This window comes from Coregonus lavaretus (assembly GCF_964263955.1).
Source record: "Coregonus lavaretus genome assembly, chromosome: 33".
Classification (NCBI taxonomy): Eukaryota; Metazoa; Chordata; class Actinopteri; order Salmoniformes; family Salmonidae; genus Coregonus; species Coregonus lavaretus.
In genome coordinates, this window is record NC_140020.1 from 26,042,769 (window position 1) to 26,054,859 (window position 12,091).

General features: G+C 42.6%; 1 protein-coding gene across 1 annotated transcript in view; it reads right to left on the reverse strand.

Moving 5' to 3' along the window:
• Positions 1-4,099: 4,099 nt before the first annotated feature.
• LOC311108201 (cerebral cavernous malformations protein 2 homolog) overlaps positions 4,100-12,091 on the reverse strand; it is a 31,833-nt gene continuing 23,841 nt past the window's right edge. Inside the window, exons 6-10 of the mRNA XM_084150822.1 lie at positions 9,594-9,729; positions 8,945-9,002; positions 8,031-8,169; positions 7,447-7,585; positions 4,100-6,922 (exon numbers count right to left, since the gene is read on the reverse strand). Coding sequence (XP_084006948.1) covers positions 6,624-6,922; positions 7,447-7,585; positions 8,031-8,169; positions 8,945-9,002; positions 9,594-9,729 — 771 coding nt within the window. The 3' untranslated portion in view covers positions 4,100-6,623. The remainder of the gene's footprint in view (positions 6,923-7,446; positions 7,586-8,030; positions 8,170-8,944; positions 9,003-9,593; positions 9,730-12,091) is intronic.

The following is a 12,091-nucleotide window of genomic DNA, read 5'->3' on the forward strand; positions in this document are numbered from 1 at the left end:
GTTGTGCCAGTAACCGAAAGGTCGCTGGTTCTAATCCCCGAGCTGACTAGGGGAAAAATCTGTCGATGTGCCCTTAAAGCAAGGCACTTAACCCTAATTGTTCCTGTAAGTCACTCTGGATAAGAGCGTCTGCTAAATGACTCAAATGTATATAGGGAATAGGATGCAGTTTCCCAGCATTTTTTAAAATGGTAGTCAACCAGATATGGTTAAAATTATGTGCACTCACACACAAACATGTGTACTGTATATCCATCACACATGCATCACAACAACATTCAACATGAGGTATTTTTAAGAAAGTACAGTATATCATGACCAAGCCCTGGAGCCCTGGAGAAAATGGAGCCTTGGAGCCTATTTAAAACAGGCTTATTTACATAATGAATATGAATTTGGAGGGCAGAATTAAATTTTAAAGCCTTAGATCTATCACTAAAGGCTTCAGTGAAACAAAAACTACTATATTTAAATTCAAACTGGTTCTCTAGCAGATTATTAAGAATGTCTCACCCCATGTTCAAGAATGGCCTTTTTCCCTTTATTCAGATTACAACCTCTCAAAAATAAATCTACAAAATATCACTATTTTTTCAAAACAAGACATAGAAAGCTGGTTGCAATTTCAGTTTAATCCACCAGAAAAGACAGAACAAATATTACAACAAATATTATGGTTAAACTCAAATATATATATTTTAGAGTAAAAAACAAAAACGGTATAATCTTTGTAAATTACATCATAAATAGGACTGGTGGGGTTGTCACACAGAAATTCACTACTGCCAAGGCACACCTGCATTCCAGGTGATTACCTCATAAAGCTGGTTGAGAGAATGCCAAGAGTGTGCAAAGCTGTCATCAAGGCAAAGGGTGGCTACTTTGAAGAATCTCAAATATAAAATATATTTTGATTTGATTAACACGTTTTTGGTTACTACATGATTCCATGTGTCATTTCATAGTTTATGAACTGATAAAATAGTTGGGAAGAGACCTTCGATGTGTTGATTCCACGGCACATGGTTTATGAACTGATACACAAAACAACATTATTGCAACCAATTGAATAATTGTATATATATACATACAGTGAGGGAAAAAAGTATTTGAGCCCCTGCTGATTTTGTACGTTTGCCCACTGACAAAGACATGATCAGTCTATAATTTTAATGGTAGGTTTATTTGAACAGTGAGAGACAGAATAACAACAAAACAATCCAGAAAAACGCATGTAACTTGGGGTCATAGGCAGCATTCCTCCTCCTCCAAACACGGCGAGTTGAGTTGATGCCAAAGAGCTCGATTTTGGTCTCATCTGACCACAACACTTTCACCCAGTTCTCCTCTGAATCATTCAGATGTTCATTGGCAAACTTCAGACGGGCCTGTATATGTGCTTTCCTGAGCAGGGGGACCTTGCGTGCGCTGCAGTATTTCAGTCCTTCACGGCGTAGTGTTACCAATTGTTTTCTTGGTGACTTTGGTCCCAGCTGCCTTGAGATCATTGACAAGATCCTCCCGTGTAGTTCTGGGCTGATTCCTCACCGTTCTCATGATCATTGCAACTCCACGAGGTGAGATCTTGCATAGAGCCCCAGTCCGAGGGAGATTGACAGTTCTTTTGTGTTTCTTCCATTTGCGAATAATCGCACCAACTGTTGTCACCTTCTCACCAAACTGCTTGGCGATGGTCTTGTAGCCCATTCCAGCCTTGTGTAGGTCTACAATCTTGTCCCTGACATCCTTGGAGAGCTCTTTGGTCTTGGCCATGGTGGAGAGTTTGGAATCAAATTGATTGATTGCTTCTGTGGACAGGTGTCTTTTATACAGGTAACAAACTGAGATTAGGAGCACTCCCTTTAAGAGTGTGCTCCTAATCTCAGCTCGTTACCTGTATAAAAGACACCTGGGAGCCAGAAATCTTTCTGATTGAGAGGGGGTCAAATACTTATTTCCCTCATTAAAATGCAAATCAATTTATAACATTTTTGACATGTGTTTTTCTGGATTTTTGTTGTTGTTATTCTGTCTCTCACTGTTCAAATAAACCTACCATTAAAATTATAGACTGATCATTTCTTTGTCAGTGAGCAAACGGACAAAATCAGCAGGGGATCAAATACTTTTTTCCCCTCACTGTATGTATGTGTATATATATATATATATGGATACAACCATCCCAGCTCTGAAGATTTTTCTATGAAGAGACCGAATAATTTAAATCACTTGTTTTGGTACTGCCCATATGTATACTGAACTAAAATATACTGAACAAAAATAAAACGCAACATGCAACAATTTCATTGATTTTACTGAGTTAGAGTTCATATGAGGAAATCAGTCAAGTGAAATACATTCATTCGGCCCTAATCTATGGATTTCATGACTGGGAATACAGATATGCATCTGTTGGTCACAGATACCTAAAAAAAAAAAGAAAATGGGCCTCAGGATCTCGTCACTGTATTTTTGTGCAATCAAATTGCCATAGATAAAATGCAATTGTGTTCGTTATCCGTAGCTTATGCCTGCCCATACCATAACCCCACCGCCACCATGGGGCACTTTGTTCACAACATTGACATCAGTAAACCGCTCTCCCACACAACGCCATACACCTGGTCTGCGGTTGTGAGGCCGGTTGGACGTAAGACAAATTATGGTAGAGAAATGAACATTCAATTCTCTGGCAACAGCTCTGGTGGACATTCCTGCAGTCAGCATGTCAATTGCACGCACCCTCAAAACTTGAGACATCTGTGGCATTGTGTTGTGTGACAAAACTGCACATTTTAGTGTGGCCTTTTATTGTCCCCAGCACAAGGTGCACCTGTGTAATGATCACACTGTTTAATCAGCTTCTTGATATGCCACACCTGTCAGGTGGATGGAATATCTTGGCGAAGGAGAAATGCTCACTAACAGGGATGTAAACAAATTTGTGCACAACATTTGATAGAAATAAGCTTTTTGTGTGTATGGAACATTTCAGGGATCTTTTATTTCAGCTCATAAAACATGGGACCAACACATTACATGTGTTTATATTTTTGTTCAGTGTACAAAAAAATATATGGGGGATTGGAAATGATGCAGATAATCAATGGCATTGATAGAAGCCACAATCTATCTGCAATATTAAAGCTGATCTACCCCCAAATAAAAAAAAACAAAAAAAACATTGTCTGAATGTCCTTTGGGTGGTGGACCATTCTTGATACACACGGGAAACTGTTGAGTGTGAAAAACCCAGCAGTGTTGCAGTTCTTGACACAAACCGGTGCGCCTGGCACCTACTACCATACCCCGTTCAAAGGCACTTATATATTTTGTCTTGCCCATTCACCCTCTGAATGGCACACATACACAATCCATGTCTCAGTTGTCTCAAGGCTTAAAAATCCTCCCCTTCATCTACACTGATTGAAGTGGATTTAACAAGTGACATCAATAAGGGATCATAGCTTTCACCTGGTCAGTCTGTCATGAAAGAGCTATGTGTTCTTAATGTTTTGTATCGTTCTTTTTTGTAAAGGGGGGGTGGTAATTTTTTATATACTCTTGGGTTTCCAAATGTTTTTTTAACTGCACTGTTTTGTCTTTCATTTGTCTTGTTTATGTTAATAAATACTCCAAACTAGTCCAAGATCTTCAAGGTGTCACCATCCCAGTCTCCTGTGCTTCTAATCCTACATATTCTGAAATCAGTCAGCTAAACACTACTGGCATAAAATTATAATCTGGACCCCCCCCCCCCCCCCAAGCCAGGTCAATAGCTTTTTATTTGATTTGATTCCTTCCCTTTAAAAATCAGGGACTGACTTAAGACCTGGGAAACCAGGTGGGTACAATTATTTATCATCAGGTGGAACAGGAAAAACATCAGTAGTCCGGATCTCGTAGGCGTAGGGTAAAGATTTAAATACCCCTGTACTACACTGTATCACGCTGCCTTCACTGTGCACGATACCACCATCAGGGAGCTAGTGGACAGGCAACTCAATGCCAGTGTTGGTTAGAACCTCAATATTGCCAAAGTGTAGAGGAGAAAGAATCACATTAGTAATAGCCAAATAGAAAAGCCAACTCCTGTATGTTAAAAGTATATGTTGTTATTTAATAACGCAAGAGCTGTACAGTACAAGTCAGAATGACATCATCACAAGGGGACAGAGACTGGGCAGCAGTAGCTACTTTATGGCTGTGTCCAAAAAATTACACCTTATTCTGTATTTAGTGCACTATTTTTTGACCAGGGCCCATAGGGTGCCATTTGGGAGGCAGAATGTATCTGAAGACACCAATGACTGGTGAAAGGGGAAGGAGGTCAGAGAGGAAACGCATCTCAATGATCGACGGCCGCCATTTAATTTTCCAGACGATTATACATGATTGACAGTTCTTTCTCCGGACGATTCTACATGTTGAATCGTAAACCTTTGTCAACGCCCAGCAGGTGATCTAGTATGCATGGCTGAAGGTACGGTTGGTTTGGTCTGTCTGCGCTATGAGAAGAGATTGTAAGTCGCTCTGGATAAGAGCGTCTGCTAAATGACTAAAAAATGTTTAAAAAAAAAAATTGGGCATGGAATTGTTAAATCAGCCAGAAACTGGCTTTGTCAGATATGTTCTCCATCCAGATATTCTGAATGGGAGTGTTCAGTTTTACAATACAAAGTCACATTTTATCAACAGCTCTCGTTGATTGAGATAAGACAAAGGTAAACGTTAATAGAATGTTAGGCTAAGGCTAAATGCTAGGCTAAATGCTAGGCTAAGGCTAAAGCCACATGCTAGGCAAAATGCTAAGGCTAAATGCTAAGGCTAAGGCTAAGTGTAAAACATAAAACCACAACAAAATAATAAGTATACAAAACACAAATTCCGAACCCCAAAGAGCACTCTATTCCCTATTTAGTGCACTACTTTTGACGAGGGGCCCATAGGGCTCTGGTAAAAAGTAGTGCACTATATAAGGAATAGGGTGCATTTGGAACGCACACAAACGAAAGCAGTAAATATGCAGAGGAGAAAATACTTGTTGGATTAAGTTACCCCCCCCCTCCCCATCAAAATCCATCAGTTTAAACTAGAGATATCCGTTTTTCTTCCATTGAACCACAATCCACCGCATCTGCCGATGTCACACTTCCACATCTGCGGTGAAAGGTGATAGCTGGAGTGGTGTTTGTCAGACCATGAGACATCCTGAAAATCAAGTCTTCTCGCGAAAAACGTCTGTAGCGTCCGAACGGTTTGGCCTGCAAACTATTATGCTAAAAGATGACTCTCACGATGGTGTTCTCGGTTTTGCTCTACGACCCCCACAAGCATCGAACCCGGTACCAGTTGCGAAAAACGCATGGAAGTATATATGGAGATAGTTTAGTGCCGAAAATAAGGGGTCAAATACATAAACAAATAATACAAAAACAAAAAAATCTTTCTTATATCTCTCAGATATAGAACAGACACTTCAGAACAAACTTCCTTTAGATCGTTTTATTACTATCTGTTATTCAATGCTTTTGTATGGGGCTAATGGAAGTAAGGCCAAATTCACCGTTTCATCAAATCATTTAAATATATATTTTTTATACTTCAAGGGGTCTTAAAATTCAAAATCAAATAGCTAAAATGTCCTTGGTATGACCTTCTGAAAACAATTTCATATGTCAGCTTAGTAGAACCCCACATCGCCCCCCCGTCTTAGACAGGGGCTGAGACTGTAGAAGGTTAAATGACCTTAAAGAATACATATTAGTTAGAAATACAGGCTAACTACATACGTTAACCTAAGTCATTGTATAATATTCAATATTCCATGTCCAGGCACATCTTTTGGTGATTCTGTCTGCGTCTCAAATGGCACCCTATTTCCTAGATAGTGCACATGTGACTGACTGACCTACACAATAATATTGAGTCGTTAATTATTAATGATCCAAGGTGATTTGTAGATCAGTCAGTCTCGACTCGCCTTTAAAGGTCGGCTGCAATGTGGAACGCACCCATTGTGAAACGAGACACCAGACAGAGCATTTTGGGTATTCATGACGGCTGCCCTCAGGAGGGTGACTCAGCTTCATCCTGGTCACTGATGGCAGATACTGCCAATAACGATACAAACCCCAGAGACTGAAAAGGCTGCCATTCAGTCAGTTACTAAAAACCACTATGAACGGATCAATAAAGTTATTTGAATGGACGAGGAAAACAACAAATGGCTCACAGAGAGCGAATCGGTCCACTGGCTCATACTGAGAGTTGATTGGCCCGCTGGCTCACACTGAAAGCTGATTGGCCATGATGCACAGCATGTCATCATCAGGGGGTTGGATCTGGGCTGGATGGATCGTCCTCTATGTAGGTTCAGGACGAGTTAGGGACTAGGGGGGACGAGTTAGGGACTAGGGGGGACGAGTTAGGGACTAGGGGGGACGAGTTAGGGACTAGGGGGGACGAGTTAGGGACTAGGGGGGACGAGTTAGGGACTAGGGGGGACGAGTTAGGGACTAGGGGGGACGAGTTAGGGACTAGGGGGGACGAGTTAGGGACTAGGGGGGACGAGTTAGGGACTAGGGGGGACGAGTTAGGGACTAGGGGGGACGAGTTAGGGACTAGGGTGTGACCCCCTCTTGGTCCATACTAACGCCCAGAGCCTCTATATCATTACTGATATCAGAGATCATGCGGTCCCACTCGTCTCCTTCGGAGGGCGCCAACCCTTCGTCAGACCCGCCTCCGTCCCCTCCCGCCGCCCCGTTCCCATTGGTGGTTGAGTCGGAGGCGGAGCTGGCGGTGCGGCGGTAGCGTCCGAAGCTGTCGGTGATGATGCCACGGCCGTCCTTAACGCCGATGGTCTCCAGGAAGTTCTCAAAGTGTTGGCTGTCCTTCTCTGGGATGAACGGCCTCAGACCTGGATGGACATGGGATCGGACGGGGAAAAAGGACAATGCACAGACAGTCTGAATCACAGAGCCAGGGCTCTACGCTGACCTATTTTTAAAGTTGAAAAATGTAGGCGCACACAACGAAATTTAGGAGCACAATGAAAAATATGAAGTTATAAAGCTAGAATCCTTAATTTTTCTAGGCTCACTGGTGCGCCCAAATAAATATTCCAAGTCACACACCAAATATTTAGGCGCATGTGCGAGTAAAATGGTCGCCCTGTAGAACCCTGACAGCATATGCTTGTGTGAACTGAAATAGCGGAGACTCATTTCACAGTCAAGCTGAAACAGCAGGGTCCTGATCAATAAGGCACAACGTAGCAAAAATAGGGATTGGGAAACACAAAATAAGCATTCTCATTGGTCAAGCTCAGGTAAAAACCTCCCGTTCGTTTTCACTCCATTTCCTGCTGCTCGGCTTGACCTCTAAACACAGCCCCATGTTTGACCTTTCACCCTGTGACCCCAGACAGGAAGTAGTTCTCACCCAGTAGGAGGAACTTCCTGCTGTCCCCGTAGAGCTGACGGAGGTTGATACAGAACTCATGGACGGACGCTCCGTTACGGTATTCGTGAAGAAGAGTAGCAAACTGCTGGATCTCCTGAGACGACAACTTGGTACGCAGCTAATAGAGGAGGAGAGAGAGACAGAGCGAGAGACACAGAGACACAGAGAGAGACACAGAGAGAGACACAGAGAGAGAGAGAGAGAGAGCGAGAGAGAGAGAGAGAGAGAGAGAGAGAGAGAGAGAGAGACACAGAGAGAAATGAGTGAAAACATGGAGGTGAAATGTCACAACCTGTAGGATATAGCAGTAAAGCTCTGATAGAAGAGAATGTAGTTGAGCATTGTGATTGTAAATGTTTTTAATGCATCGTGTTCTTGCGTAATGTGTACACACTGGCTACTTCCTGCTGACCTCTTTGACAGGTCCCCCTCCAAAAAGAGGTTTCTAACCTCAAGGGTCTTCTCCTGGTTAAATAAAATGAGACGGTGCTCTATAAAATATGTTGCATGCTCTTTTAAGCCAAAGCCCCAACCTCATAGTTACATGCATGCACCCACCCTACCGTGGTCATGTAGTCTTGTAGCAGCTCTGTGGCGGTGGTGCTCAGCTCTCCTTCGCTGGCCGTCTTGGTCTGAGGGGAGGCTGGGGTGGAGGAAGGGGACGGAGAGTCACCCCCTGCCTCCAGCGAACCCTGGAAAGAACTATAGGACAAACAGAACCACATCAATAGAACCCTACAGAACCTCAGAAAGCTGTCATGGTCAAAACATATGGATGCTAAAATGGGAAGAGGTCTGTCCATGATGGGGCATTGCTCTGCCTTCTTGTTGTCCCAGTCGACCAGACAGGTCCTACAGGCCCTAGTTTTGTCCCACCTGGACAACTGCCCAGATGTGTGGTCATGTGCAGCAAAGAGGAACATAGGTAAATAGCAGTTGGTCCTGAACAAAGCAGCACGTATCGCACCTACAGTGCATTCGGTAAGTATTCAGACCCCTTGACTTTTCCCACATTTTGTTACGTTACAGCCTTATTCTAAAATTGATTAAATAGTTTTTTCCCCCCATCATCAATCTACACACAATAACCCATAATGACAAAGCAAAACAAGGTTTTTAGAAATGTTTGCAAATGTATTAAAAATAAAAAACAGGTGTGCCAAGCTTGCAGCGTCATACCCAAGAAGACTCGAGGCTGTAATCGCTGCCAAAGGTGCTTCAACAAAGTACTGAGTAAAGGGTCTGAATACTTATGTAAAATGTGATGTTATTTTTTTTGTGAGAAACAATTCTGAAAACATGTTTCTGTTTTGTCATTATGGGGTATTGTGTGTAGATTGATGATGGGGGGAAAAAACAATTGAATCAAGTTTAGAATAAGGCTGTAACGTAACAAAATGTGGAAAAAGTAAAGGGGTCTGAATACTTTCCGAATGCACTGTAAATGCATAACACAGACATAATTCCAGCTACTTACAAGGTGCTGGCCTCTGCTTCGAAGGCTTCCTTAAGGTCCACCTTACTTGAAGAGTCGTCTTCACAATTAGAAAACATAAATGGATTCATATTAATAATAAATAAATTAACATTTTTTGTTCAACATATTCAACTGCTTTTATTTCTTGTATTTATTGCTGCTCTTAGTATGAAAAAGTGAAAACATTTTGAGCTGGGCAGAGCCTCATCACTGTAGAGAGCACAGGAGGCTGGTGCCACCTTAATTGGGGAGGACGGGCTCGTGGTAACGACTGGAGCGGAATCAGTGGAATGGTATCAAATACATCAAACACATGGTTTCCAGGTCTTTGATGCCATTCCATTTGCTCCGTTCCAGCCATTATTATGAGCCGTTCCCCACTCAGCAGCCTCCACTGGCAGAGAGAGGTGTCAGTGTCTGTGTGGGATTGATAATTGATTGATTGGTTAACTGATTGATTATTGATTGATTGGTTAACTGATTGATTGATAATTGATTGATTGGTTAACTGATTGATTGATAATTGATTGATTGGTTAACTGATTGATTGATAATTGATTGATTGGTTAACTGATTGATTGATAATTGATTGATTGGTTAACTGATTGATTGATAATTGATTGATTGGTTAACTGATTGACGTCCTCACCACTGTAGAGAGAGAGGTGCCTGGTGGGGGTGGTGGCTCCGTCAAAGATGGCCCTGTCCAGGAAGTCTATAGTGGACTCAGTGTAAACGATCTGGAACACCTGGGAGAGCAGGAGACACAACTCCTCTGCTGCCGCCTGCAGACCACAGGAAACAGAGGAAGAAGTTCAAATAACATATTCCATTTGTTTTGCGTTAGTCATGAACATTCGCTGATGTTAGCTAACAGTCTGACAAGGTAGTGAGTGTTGTCTACAGTCAGTAGGGAGTGTTAGTTACCTTGTTGTCTACAGCCAGTAGGAGTGTTAGTTACCTTGTTATCCACAGCCAGTAGGGAGTGTTAGTTACCTTGTTGTCTACAGCCAGTAAGTGTTAGTTACCTTGTTGTCTACAGCCAGTAGGAGTGTTAGTTACCTTGTTGTCTACAGCCAGTAGGGAGTGTTAGTTACCTTGTTGTCTACAGCCAGTAGGAGTGTTAGTTACCTTGTTGTCTACAGCCAGTAGGAGTGTTAGTTACCTTGTTGTCTACAGTCAGTAGGAGTGTTAGTTACCTTGTTGTCTACAGCCAGTAGGGAGTGTTAGTTACCTTGTTGTCTACAGTCAGTAGGAGTGTTAGTTACCTTGTTGTCTACAGTCAGTAGGAGTGTTAGTTACCTTGTTGTCTACAGCCAGTAGGGAGTGTTAGTTACCTTGTTGTCTACAGTCAGTAGGAGTGTTAGTTACCTTGTTGTCTACAGTCAGTAGGAGTGTTAGTTACCTTGTTGTCTACAGTCAGTAGGAGTGTTAGTTACCTTGTTGTCTACAGCCAGTAGGGAGTGTTAGTTACCTTGTTATCTACAGTCAGTAGGGAGTGTTAGTTACCTTGTTGTCTACAGTCAGTAGGAGTGTTAGTTACCTTGTTGTCTACAGTCAGTAGGAGTGTTAGTTACCTTGTTGTCTACAGTCAGTAGGAGTGTTAGTTACCTTGTTGTCTACAGCCAGTAGGGAGTGTTAGTTACCTTGTTGTCTACAGCCAGTAGGGAGTGTTAGTTACCTTGTTGTCTACAGCCAGTAGGGAGTGTTAGTTACCTTGTTGTCTACAGCCAGTAGGAGTGTTAGTTACCTTGTTGTCTACAGCCAGTAGGGAGTGTTAGTTACCTTGTTGTCTACAGCCAGTAGGAGTTTTAGTTACCTTGTTGTCTACAGCCAGTAGGGAGTGTTAGTTACCTTGTTGTCTACAGCCAGTAGGGAGTGTTAGTTACCTTGTTGTCTACAGTCAGTAGGGAGTGTTAGTTACCTTGTTGTCTACAGCCAGTAGGAGTGTTAGTTACCTTGTTGTCTACAGCCAGTAGGAGTGTTAGTTACCTTGTTGTCTACAGCCAGTAGGGAGTGTTAGTTACCTTGTTGTCTACAGCCAGTAGGAGTGTTAGTTACCTTGTTGTCTACAGCCAGTAGGGAGTGTTAGTTACCTTGTTGTCTACAGCCAGTAGGGAGTGTTAGTTACCTTGTTGTCTACAGTCAGTAGGGAGTGTTAGTTACCTTGTTGTCTACAGTCAGTAGGGAGTGTTAGTTACCTTGTTGTCTACAGCCAGTAAGTGTTAGTTACCTTGTTGTCTACAGCCAGTAGGAGTGTTAGTTACCTTGTTGTCTACAGCCAGTAAGTGTTAGTTACCTTGTTGTCTACAGCCAGTAGGGAGTGTTAGTTACCTTGTTGTCTACAGCCAGTAAGTGTTAGTTACCTTGTTGTCTACAGCCAGTAGGAGTGTTAGTTACCTTGTTGTCTACAGCCAGTAGGAGTGTTAGTTACCTTGTTGTCTACAGCCAGTAGGGAGTGTTAGTTACCTTGTTGTCTACAGCCAGTAGGGAGTGTTAGTTACCTTGTTGTCTACAGCCAGTAGGGAGTGTTAGTTACCTTGTTGTCTACAGCCAGTAGGAGTGTTAGTTACCTTGTTGTCTACAGTCAGTAGGAGTGTTAGTTACCTTGTTGTCTACAGTCAGTAGGGAGTGTTAGTTACCTTGTTGTCTACAGTCAGTAGGGAGTGTTAGTTACCTTGTTGTCTACAGCCAGCAGGAGTGTTAGTTACCTTGTTGTCTACAGCCAGTAGGAGTGTTAGTTACCTTGTTGTCTACAGCCAGTAGGGAGTGTTAGTTACCTTGTTGTCTACAGCCAGTAGGGAGTGTTAGTTACCTTGTTGTCTACAGCCAGTAAGTGTTAGTTACCTTGTTGTCTACAGCCAGTAGGAGTGTTAGTTACCTTGTTGTCTACAGCCAGTAGGGAGTGTTAGTTACCTTGTTGTCTACAGCCAGTAGGGAGTGTTGTCTACAGCCAGTAGGAGTGTTAGTTACCTTGTTGTCTACAGCCAGTAGGAGTGTTAGTTACCTTGTTGTCTACAGCCAGTAGGAGTGTTAGTTACCTTGTTGTCTACAGCCAGTAGGGAGTGTTAGTTACCTTGTTGTCTACAGCCAGTAGGGAGTGTTAGTTACCTTGTTGTCTACAGCCAGTAGGGAGTGTTAGTTACC